At 36.9% G+C, this 12,509-nt stretch overlaps 1 protein-coding gene across 1 annotated transcript in view; it reads left to right on the top strand.

The window, feature by feature from the left end:
• Positions 1 to 12,509, top strand: part of SLC5A12 (solute carrier family 5 member 12) — a 45,269-nt gene that overhangs the window by 25,342 nt on the left and 7,418 nt on the right. Inside the window, exons 9-10 of the mRNA XM_020881857.2 lie at positions 3,001 to 3,113; positions 8,357 to 8,424. Of these exons, the coding sequence (XP_020737516.2) occupies positions 3,001 to 3,113; positions 8,357 to 8,424 (181 nt within the window). The remainder of the gene's footprint in view (positions 1 to 3,000; positions 3,114 to 8,356; positions 8,425 to 12,509) is intronic.

Raw genomic sequence — 12,509 nt, 5'->3', positions numbered from 1 at the left:
TCTTTAATATTTTCGGAACTTTTCCTGGATTTTCTGTTATAGTCCTTTGATCTATTTGTGTACAGCTATGACGATACTAATAATTCTAATGACTAAGCTTTAAAGAGTGATTTTAAATATGTTAGCTTAGTATATAGTATTTATTCATTACTTTTACAGAATTCCCCTCGATATCAGTTTTTTTCTAATTATTTTCAGTCCATTCTATAGAACTTGAATGTACTCAAATCATAATATTTGCAAATACTCCTGAGTTCTTCTTTCCTAATAGCTACACTCTATGTTCACTCTCATATAATTATGCTTTGAGAACAATGATAAGAAAATTGAGGGATTACAGAAATCTTTGTTTTGTTATACACTTTAAAGGGAATGGTTCCTGGATATTACCAGTAAATATGAGACCAGGTTTTGGTTTGAATTATATTATTTATTTACATTTAATATATTTATATAAAACTAATAAAATCATAAATAAGAACAATAATACATGTATTTATTCTACTTTTAGAAACTATTTTATCAGGGAGATATATGGAATTGTGATTACTATTGGCATTTTTGAGATGACTATTATTTTCTTTTCTAGCTTTTGACATATCAATATAAGTATGCTGATGTATTTCCAAAGTAGCAATATCTCTGAATTCACATAATGATTTTAGTTTGCTTATGGTGTAATTTTAATTTAGTGTTTTGCTGGATTATTTTTTTATACTTCATAGGATTTTACATCAGTAGTACAAATGATGTTGTTCTGTGGTGTTAGTATCGGTATCTCAGGGAAACAAACGAAGAAACAGTGAACAATAGAGGATCAAACACAAATCGGGACGACACATTAGCTTTCATTTGGTCCCTCGCTACAGAGCTTGATTTATTTATTCAATTTTCCTAAAGCTGACTCCATAATGGATGAATATAGCTGTCAACAGATTGATTCTCTCTTAAAAGAAAGGTTGATTCTTTTGATCTCAAATCCAAAAATTCCAAGAAAGAGATACACTGGACAGTACATATGATAGATTTCTTTTGCTATAAGGTTAAGGAGGATGTTGAGTTAGAGAATGGGGAAGACAAGGGAAGGGGTAGAATAAAGAGATGGTGGTTTAGTGATAGGAAAGAAAAAAAGATTTTCCGATCTTGTACCAGTTTTAGAATCTGAGAAACTGACATATGGATAATATATCTGACTGCAAAAGCAGTCCAGCAGAGGTTCTGCAAATCTGATCCTTCCAGGGAAAATCGGCTTTTTGTTGCCTCTCTCCCAGTGGACTCAAGGTTAGAAAATAAACCCTAAAGCTCAAAGCTTTCAAATGATGGATTTTGAGCCATACATGTAGGGAGCATGGAGGCTTATTTTATTTGATCCTCTCCTTTCTTTTTTGACTTGCATGGAGACACAGATAGAAGAGTCTTCCAGGGGACATACACTGTGCCTTGATTCTCAGGAAAAGGAGAAAGCTACCCTGAAGTACTGGGGATTTCAATTTCTAGAAATGGGTCACAGAAAGTTTCTACTAACTGTATCTGTCATTAGGGAAAGAACTTCTAAATTTTGCACTAGATGGACCTGCAACAATTCCAACTGAAGTAAACTACAGCTAATAAATTAATAATAATACTATTATCTTGCATTACAGAAAAAAGGCAAAGTTTGAATTTTCTTCCATGCTGTTGCCATAGCTATAGCCTGTCTTCAAATGAGCATTGGAGGATAACAAAACAATTAGCTATGAATAGCAATGGAAAACTTACTTACAAACTTACAAGCAGCTGGCCAAGCTTTGTTCATTTGCTTGTTTCTTTTCCAGAACTTTTGTTTGTGCTTGTGATTTTGCATAACATGAATTTAATAAATACATCCATCCTACTAGCTAAAATATTTCTGATCTGGATGAGAAATTTAATAAGTTTTCATGCTGTTCTACAAAGGAAACTCCAATTTTTTGGTTTTTCTGTCCAGTAAGCAGATTTTGGGCTGTAAGACTGAACTCTGTTTGGAAAGTCAGAGAGAGAATACCAGAGCTTTTATGTGCTTTTGATCTTTGCCTACTTCCTAGTATTTTCTTTGTCTCTTTCTTTCTTATTAATTACATGCTAGTCACACTGGTGCTTCCTGCTGTTGGATGAAACAAGTTTTACATCTGCAAGCATTTATTTAAAATTTTCTCTTTGTTCTAAAGCATTCTATTCTGAATTTGCAAGGGTCCTTTCAGTACCTATCTTAACCACCACTGTCCATGGAATTCTCCAGGCAAGAGTACTGGGGTGGGTTGCCATTCCCTTCTTCAGGGGATCTTCCCAACCTAGGGATCAAACCTGGGTCTCCTGCATTGCAGGCAGACACTTCACCATCTGAGCCACCGGAGAAGCCCTTCCTTAGAGAAGAATCCTAACTTCATTTCGGTTTAGGTCTCAGCAAGATATGCTTTCTTAACTCTTTGTTATTTTTCTTCATAACAGTGTAGTCAGTTGAATAATTGGTTGTTAAATATCTATGTCACAACTAAAGTGTGAGCTTATGTCTTTCTGGTTCACCACTGTATGCCTAGTACTCAGAATGAACAGATGTATAAATGGTATGAATGAAAGAATGAACGGCATATTGTAGTGATTCCTAAATTAGGATAGTCACTACTTCCTGCCTCAAGTTTAGCCTACACACATACACACACACACACACACACACACACACACACACACACAACCTCTCTGCTGCTACTGTATGCTAGCTCATTTAAGGTCTAGGGAAATCAGTGGGAGTTAGAGCATGAAAGCTTAGCTTCTCCACTGGAATTAGAGGAAGGAAGCAAAGAGCATTAAACACAGAAGCAGCTTTGGAGAGTGAGGCCCTGTAGCTCCCCTGGAGACCCAGAATAAGGACACACATCTATCTAGTTTGCCTAGCGTCTTACCTTGTCTATTTACCCTGGATGCCAGGGCAGGCTGGTCAGCTTTATTTAGTTTGGGCTATGTTCTGCTTTTGTCTCCCTGTAGCACCGTGGCTGCCAGCATCAATGCCTTAGCAACAGTGACCTTTGAGGATTTTGTCAAGAGCTGTTTTCCTCGTATCTCTGACAAGCTGAGCATCTGGATCAGTAAAGGCTTATGTAGGTACAGCCGGTGGATCTTCTATTCCATATCATGAAATGTATATGTGGTACGTGTCAAAATCCTGCAGCTCTGTTCAGCGCATGCTGACAGGCACAAGTGCACATGGAGATACATGAGTAATCTCACATATAAATTCTTTTTTAAATTGGGGTATAGTTGCTTTATAATATTGTGTTAGTTTCTGTTGCACAACAAAGTGAATCACTATATGTGTACATATATCCTGTCCCTCTTGGACTTCCCATCCACCTCCAGCCCATCATCCCACCCATTTAGGACACCGTGGAGCACTGAGCTGAGCTCCCTGTGCTATCCAGGAGGTTGCCACTAGCTCTCTATTTTACACATGGTAGTGTACATGTGGGCTTCCCAGCTGGAGCAGTGGTGAAGTATCTGCCTGCCAATGCAGGGAAAAAAAGAGATGCAGTTTGATCCCTGGGTCAAGAAGATCCCCTAGAATAGGAAATGGCAACCCACTCCAGTGTTCTTGCCTGGAACATTCCATGGACAGAGGATCCTAATGGGCTACAGTCCATGGGGTTGCAAAGAGTCAGACAAGACTAAGTGACCAAACAGCAGATATATGTTAATCCCAATCTCCCAATTCATCCCACCCTTCCGTTCCCATTCCACCCACCACCCACCAACCGTCTAAGACTGAACTAGGAGGAAAGAGAAAATATAAACAGATCAATCACAAGCAATAAAATTGAAACTATGATTAAAAATCTTACAACTTACAAAAGTCCAGGACCAGATGACTTCACAGGTGAGTTCTATCAAACATTTAGAGAAGAGATAACACCCATCCTTCTCAAACTGTTCCAAACAATCATAGAGAAAGGAGCACTCCCAAGTTCTTTTTATGAGGCCAAGATCACCCTAATACCAAAACCAGACAATGATATCATAAAAAAGAAAGTTGCAGACCAATAAACCTGATGAACATAGATTCAAAAATTCTCAATAAATGCTAGCAAACAGAATCACATGTAAATTCTTACACTTCCAAAGATCCCAGGAAACCAGGAGGGTACCAAGAAAGAAAGACTGGCTAGCTTAGCTTTCACCAATCTCATATTTTACATTCTCCTGTGTTCATCCTACACCCTAGATTCATCACATCAACACCTCTTGATTATGCCATATATTGATCCTATTTGTTCCTCCAAAGACAAAGACGTTTAGCTCACTGTGGCCAGTCAGCTTGTCTAATAAAGTCAAATTGTTTTCTAAAGAATCCTTTATTACCAAACTTCTAGTAACTTTACTTTAAAAGATAATTGCTCTTTGCTTAATCGTATAATTGCATTTTATATTTATAATCACTGTAGCACTTATATTGAATTATAGTTTTACAAATTTTACTTCTTTTTAAGTATAAACAAATTATACACCTACTTACTATAGGAAATGTAGGTAATTTGGGAAAGTATATGTGCTTTTAGAATAAAGTTATGTATAATTTTGTTCCTGGTTATTTTTTTCCTGGTATGCTATACTGAGTATCTTCCTGTGCCATTTAATGTATTCTTTAAGAACATGATTTTGAGTAATTGCTTAATGTTTTACAAAATGACTCATTTTTATGCTGTTAGTTTGAAGTTGTTTTTCTTTTAATTTTTGGTAACACTGTGGTGAAATCCATATGCATAATTTTTTATTGTATCTTTAATTTTTTTCCTTAGTCAGGAACTCCAAAAGAAAATTACCAGGTTGAATAAAATGCTATAGCTTTTTGTTTTCATTTGTTTTATAAAGCACACATCTGGCCGTTGGCACAACTCCTGTTTATTCTGAAAATTTTAATTGATTTTCTAGTAAGTATGGTTATTACCTTCAAATATTGATGACTTTATGGTATCCTCATCATTAAATGTTTCTCTAATCTGTGGTTTGTGTTCTCCATATTCTTCACTATTTCTCTTATTTTCATATTTTTTTCCCCTCCCTCTGTGTACTTGAAGGGCTCAGATTTTTTCTCAATGTTAATGTAAGTCTTCCACAAAATAAATTTCTTAATAATAGTGATTTGAATTCTGCTACAGTATTTTGTTCCTCACATTTTACTATTAAAAATATAATCACACAGAAAAGTTTAAATACATTTATCATGGTCTCCTATATATACACCACCAAGATTCTCCATTAATGTTTTATTGAACTTGATTTTTCACACATCCATCTAACTCTCTATCCATCTATTAATCCATCATATATTTGATATATTTAAAAGTAAATCCAGACATCAGTACACTTACCTCTAATTATGTTAGCCTATTATTAACTAGAATTCAGAAACTGTTTAAAGTTTAAGTGTAAAATTTATCCACAATGATGTGGAGAAATGTTAAGTAAGCATGTGCTGAGTTTTGAAAAATGTGTACACCTGTGTGACTCAGCCACTAAAGATATAAATCATTACCATCACCCTCGAAAGTTCTCTCTTGGTTATTCTGGTCAATTCCTACTCCCACTTCCTCCCAGCGGCAGCCACTACTCTGATATTTTTCATCATAGATTAGTTTTAACTCTTCTAGAATTTTAGGTTAATAGAATCACACAGTACACATTTGTTTTTGTAAGACTCATTTCACTCAGCATAATATGTTTGAGATACATTCATATTGTTTTGTGTATCAGTATTTCATCCCTATTTATGGCTGAGTAGTATGACGTTGTATAGATACACCGCTGGGTTCTTTTTGTTGTTTTTTTGTTGTTTGTTTTAACTTATATTGATGGACCTGGATTATTTCAGCCTGAAGTTCTTATGATACAGCTGCTATGGATATTCTTGTACAAGTCTTTTGTGAACATGTTTTCATTTCTCTTTAGTAAATACCAAGGAGTAGAAGTGCTTGGTCAACTGCCATAGTTTTCAATTTCCTTGTAGTCCTTTCTTATCACACCTGGATTCATCCTCACCTAAACTATAGGTGTTTACCCTATCTTGCTGTTTTTTTCCTTGCCATTTGTTTTCTCTTGACCTGCACTTTTCACTTCATTGAGTCCACATGTTGTTGCCTAGTATTGAAATTACCTAACAGTTTCTAAATACTTTTTATGGTTCTTAAGGTAAATTATTTCCAGAAAACATACTCTGTATTTGAGCTTTTAATTTAATATATTCATTTTTTTCTTTGGCGACATTTGGCATGGATCCTATCTTTCTTTTTTCTTTTCAACTATGCTTGAACAAGAGATTGGTGCTGACCAATGTTTGTTAACTGGGTAATTGAATTGATTTTTTTTTTTTTTTTACTATCTTGCATAATGTGTTACATACGGCTAATAGCAGGTGGATGAGCATCACTTCTTATGCAATTCCCAATTTCTAGCAGATATTTAGGAACATGCTGGGCAGACGTTTCTGCTATGCCCACGGTTTACTGTCTGATCCTCTAAGCTGTTTTAACACTGGAGAAATCCATAGGATTTGCTGAAACTGTGGTGCTTTCTCTCTCTCGCACATTTGCTGCTTTGTCTGTGGATCCATACACTCTAGGTCTCCATGGAACACCACCAACTTTCCCTAAGCCCCTTGCCTTGAAAGTTGCTCTTGATTGTGATTTGGTGGACCTATAAAGGTTTTGGGGAGAGGGGGACTGAATCACTTCTCTAGTGAGCACAAAAAAGTAGAACCTTTGGATTGAGGTGTGGTTTCCTAGAATCCCATTTGAAACAGATAACTGTTGGCTCAGCAAGAAGATAATTAATAGTTGAGAAAATATGTCTTTTAAATTTTCTTCAGGCAGGTGAAGTTCTCCTTATTCATGAAGTGATACAGAATTAGGGCAAACATTTATTTCTGATGTCCAGTCTATCACCTTTAAAAATAATGGGAGCAATTTTATAATTCTGAAAGGTGTTCATTGGTCAAACTTGGTTTTATTGTTATTGTGTGGAAGTGAAAGTGAAGTCGCTCAGTCCTGTCCGACTCTTGTGGCCCCATGGACTATAGACTACCAGGCTTCTCCATCCATGGGATTCTCCAGGCAAGAATACTGGAGTGGGTTGCCATTTTCATTGTTATTGTGTAGGTTTCCTTATTTTTCCATGTTTTATTGAGAAGTTGGAAAATACAGCTTTAAAGTTGCTACTCTGATTTCATCTTAAAAGTGAATTCCTGATAATAAATATTATGGATATCACATACTAAATCTGATATAATAATAATAATACTAACAAGCATATAGTAATTGCTATATAACAGGTACTCTTGGATAAATGAATTTAGGTGTGGTCCCTTCCTAGAATGTGAGATCTTTGGGGGAGGTGGCATTTATAGCATTGGCATTTAATAAGTTTTTACATACTCAGTGAAATTAATGGTAAAATTTGGAACTGAGCCAAATATTTACCTGAGAGAGAATTTCAAATAGAATGAGAAAAATCATTTTCTCTATTTCTGTCACTGTGTCTCTGTCTATATTTCTCTCCAACTCCTTGTCTCTCACCCTTTCTCATTTAATCTATGGGTTTTGATGGGAATTGAATAGTTTTAAGGTAGTTTTTAAACAAAGATGTATGAAAACAATTGTTCTTTAAAATATGTCTTAGAAGACAATATCACCTTTAAAAGATAGCCAAGATAGGCTGATTCATCCAGCAAGATCCTATGATGCTAGAGGTACACTGTGCAAGATGCTTGAGTGTGGTACACTGATGGCCCTTATGGTGCTCCAGTATAGCCATGTAAACAAAGAATTCCTTATGCAATATACTGAGGGCCATAAGGAGGTTATGAGTAAAGCATGAAAAGACCAGAAGAAATTTCCAGATTTGCAAAATCTGTGAGGTAAAGTGTATAGATATCTAGCCATTTTAGAGATGAGAAACTACACATATCCCAGAGAGGTTAGTAATTTCTTCAGCTGATTATAGGTAAGTGGTTGAAATGGATTTAGTTCTCACAAATTTAGTCTGGATTAGCCTGTAGACCAATGATCTTTCTGCTCTTCATGTTGCTTCAACATGACAGTTTTCTTCTTAAATCCTGGAGAGAAGACTCCTCAAGGCTGGATTCCAGCTCATTCTGCCTGACCGAGGAAAGCATGTGTTGGGGGAGAAAGTCTCTTCAGTGCCCTTCTTGGGGCTTGTGATAGCTATGCGGGGTAGACAGTCCTTCCTAAGACACCTTCTAATAGGACTTGCATAAGAGAGGACCCTGAGTAGGAGGAGCTCAAGGAATCCCTCAAAGCAGGTTGGATTATAGTCATGCATTTTCTTTCTTCAGGTCTCTTATTTGGCGTGATATGTACCTCCACAGCTGTGGCTGCATCCTTCATGGGTAGTATCATACAGGTAATGACAGATCTGAGAATTTATTATCCTTGAATAAAACTAGGATAATCATATTAGTAAAATCAATGATTAAAATGGACATTTATAGAATGCTTATTATGGTCTAGCTGCAGTCTCAAATGTATTACCTCATTTGATTCTCATCACTTCCCTAAGATGTAGTATGAGTAATGTACTAATATCACAGGTGAATAAACTAAGAAATAGAGAGGTGAAGAACTGTCCCAAATTCATATAACTACAGCATGATAGATCTTGGAAAAGAGCCCACCTCTACCTATTAACAATGCTGAACTACCTCCCATACGTTCAACTCCCAGTTCAGCTTATGGCAGCACTAGAAAGTGCTGATAATCTGTTTCCACATTTATTTTATACATGATACAGAAAAAAATGAAAACATCCTGCTCAAGTTCTCCCAGTTAGTTAGTGGTTAAACCATGTTTATGACCCAAGTCTTCTGAGCTCCCCTTTTTCCTTCCTTAAATTGCCCAACTCACAAAACATCATCAGATAAGCAATGTTCATATTCTACATCAACCGTCTTAATCCTGTCACATCTTTGTATAATTTGAACATCCTGTATATTTTCTTGGCATGGTTTAGGTTTTCAATACATGCTGCTTAAAAGAGTGAGAGTGAGTGAATAGTCATCACTGACTTTTATAGGATGTGTTTTAGTTTCCAGAGCAGTGGATCTTGCTTGATCCTTCCAATCTTTACATAGGTTCCATTATTTCCTTTTTGAAGTACAGGAAACTGAGTTGGGTACTTTAGTACCATAACAATCCAGTTGTCTTTGTAAAAGAAGTTTTGGGACTGGAAACTTCCTGTCCTCTGTGCTATGTATGAGCTTTATTTAATGACAGTTACTTGCTGATCTCTACAATTTTTGAGGACTTTGATATCTCCCCCTCCACACAGCAGAACTGACCTGTTCATGAAGTTTTCTTTAGTGACCTCAACAGCATTTTTTAAGGTATGCATGCTTAGTCGCTAAGTCATGTCTGACTCTTTGGGACCCTATGACTATAGCCCTCCAGGCTCCTCTGTCCATGGGGATTTTCCAGGTAAGAATACTGGAGTGGGCTGCCATTTCCTTCTCCAGAGGATCTTCTTGACCCAGGGATGGAACCCAACGTCTCCTTTGTCTCCTGCAATGTAGGCAGATTCTTTACCCAGTGAACCATCAGGGAAGCCCCTTTTTAAGGTTTATTTCCCCCCATTTCCAAGTTACCTCTGATGCTTTGTGGCCCTTTGTTTTCTCCCCTTTATCCAATCATTATTTACTCTTTTTTCTTTCTATTTTTTTATTGGAGTATAGTTGATTAACAATGTTGTTTTAAGGATGTATCACCATGTTCAATTTGGTGAGAATTTGAAACAATAAATTGTTTTCTTCCAGAGATATTTGCATGTTAAGCTTATTTGCCATTGAGGCATGAAAGGCTCCAGAATAGATAAGGGTTCCTGCAACACTGGTGTAACACGTCAAGCTTACCATGAAGAGGGAGCTGTGAGGGATGCTTATCCTTATTCAAATAAGTATGCTAGGCTTGCTTCCTTTCTTGATTGGTTAAAATGTGTGTCACAAAGTTCACACAGTTTAGGGGATGCCAGTGGGCAAGAAATGAACACACTGATGTGTTGTTTCCTAGGAGAGAGATTTGTGTCTAAAATGCTCTCTTTGCTTCTCTGAAGACATCTGATTTGACAGGTGCAGAAAGACAACTGTAATATACCATTTAATTTTCCAATGCATTACCCTTTCAGAAAACTACAGCACACAGTATCATAGCAAAGGCTCTGGGAAAACCTAGTAAGCTGTTTCACTTAAAATATGTGACCACAGCATCGTGTACAGGGAGAGAAGATAGGAGGAGGGATAGGTAGCATCAGTCAGTTTAGTCGCTCAGTCATGTCCAACTCTGCAATCCCATGGATTATAGCACACTAGGCTTCCCTATCCATCACCAACTCCTGTCCTTTGAGTCAAACTCATGTCCTTTGAGTCGGTGATGCCATCCAACCATCGTCCCCTTCTCCTCCCACTTTCAATCTTTCCCAGCATCAGGGTCTTTTCAAATGAGTCAGTTCTTTACAATAGGTGACCAAAAATTGGAGTATCAGCTTCAGATCAGTCGTTTCAGTGTATATTCAAGACTGATTTCCTTTAGGATGGACTGGTTGGATCTCTTTGCAGTCCAAGAGACTCTCAAGAGTCTTCTCCAACAACACAGTTCAAAAGCATCAATCCTTCGGCGCTCAGCTTTCTTTATAGTCCAACTCTCACATCCATACATGACTACTGGAAAAACCATAGCTTTGACTAGACAGACCTTTGTCAGCCACATCAGTAGAGTAACATCAATGGAGATCTGGTAACTAATACTCTGTGGAGTTCCCTCTGGGAAAAGCCAGTCTATCTATCTATTATGCTGCTGTCTTAATGGCCATCAGCTACTGGGTTGGTCAAAAAGTTCATTCAGGATCTTACAGAAAACTAGAATGTACTTTCTGGCCAACTCAATAGTTCTGCTAAGGGCTGTGATGACCTCTGTTATTGTTGTTCAGTTGCTATGTCATATCTGACTGTTTGCAACCCTACGGACTGCAGCACCCCAGGCTTCCCATGCATACCATGATCTCTATACTCTAGATCTCTAGATCTCTTTTTCCCAATTTAAGAAAGTGCTTTCTTTGTTTTTTTGTGGGAGTGGGTGGTGATCTTTCTTTCTTTCGAAGTATAAAAGGAAGTACATTCTAGATTTCAGAACAGTCCAACCATCAAATGACACACCTCAGGGATTAGAGAGTTCACTAACAGGGGAGGTAAGAAGGTAATAGTAAGATGATGATAATGGTGGATAATATTTTGGGGGTGATTGTCATGTGCTCCAGAGTGCCCAGGTTCTATTTAGGAGTTTTCTTCTGGATTCCGCATTGAATACTCTCAAACAGGCACACACACAAAAATCCCAGGAAGCAGGTATTAGAAGCAGGTATTTTGATCCCCACTTGTCATCTGAGAAGGCTAGGACACCGTGAGGCAACTCCAGTCCTGAAACATGTTTCTTTAGCTGAGATCCTCTCTTTGCAGCAGGGGCTTAAATGGGATTTGGCCATTGGGGTAGGGGCTATTAAATGAGCTCTGTCTTCCTTCAATTAAACATGCTTAATGACAAAAAGAAAGACAAGAAATTGAAGTTGGTTTTGTATATTACAGAAATAAGTATTTTTAAAATCCAGAAACTTTGATTTATTTCTCTTTTATCACATGAAAACTTTCCCCTTACCGACAGCATATTGGCTAAGGACTTCATAAGAGATTGTTCATTATTTTTCTCCTATGGGGGAAATAAACATTTATCCTAATTTATTGATTCTCCCGTATAATAGCTAGTAAGTTAGCTTCCAAATTCAGCAACCACAGCAACTAGAAATTAATGCTATCAATCAGCAGAGAAAATATGAAGACCATTAAGTATTGACTTTGGGGAAGAGTATTTACTGTAATCTTATCTGTCTCCATCTTGTCAAAGATCTATCTGTGGCATTGATTTCTCTAAAAATTATCCTGGAAAAGCAATCATAACAGTGCACTGTAGCTCATTTTTCTGGACAAAAGAATTTATATTATAGCTGGAGTGGACTTGAAGTCCCCTTGGTCCCATTTATATTTTATTTTTTAAAGAAAGAAGACTATCTGAAGTAAAATAAATCTGAATTAATAACTGAAGTTTCACCAGATCATATTTACATGTGGCAAAGTCAAAATGAGAATCTAAATATTCTCTTAGTGATGGCCTCTTTCAAAGAACTTTTTCCCCTTAAACAGAAAAAGGAGACTATGATGGTTGTCCATGCTCTTGTCTTTTTTTAGGTGGGACTTGCTTTTAGAAGAGAAAATGTGGGTTTTAGAGCCAAACAAAACTGACTTCAGACTCTTAAATCTCACCTCTGCAACATTCTAACTGAAAGTGTACCTTGAATATACTTTATTTCAGTCCAAATTTCTCATCTGTAAAATCCAGTTAGTGCTACCAACTAAGCAGGGTAATTGTGGGCATGAAATGAGATCATTT

The sequence above is a fragment of the Odocoileus virginianus genome, chromosome 10 (genome assembly GCF_023699985.2).
Source record: "Odocoileus virginianus isolate 20LAN1187 ecotype Illinois chromosome 10, Ovbor_1.2, whole genome shotgun sequence".
NCBI classification, from domain to species: Eukaryota; Metazoa; Chordata; class Mammalia; order Artiodactyla; family Cervidae; genus Odocoileus; species Odocoileus virginianus.
This window is presented reverse-complemented; position numbering and strand designations above follow the sequence as displayed.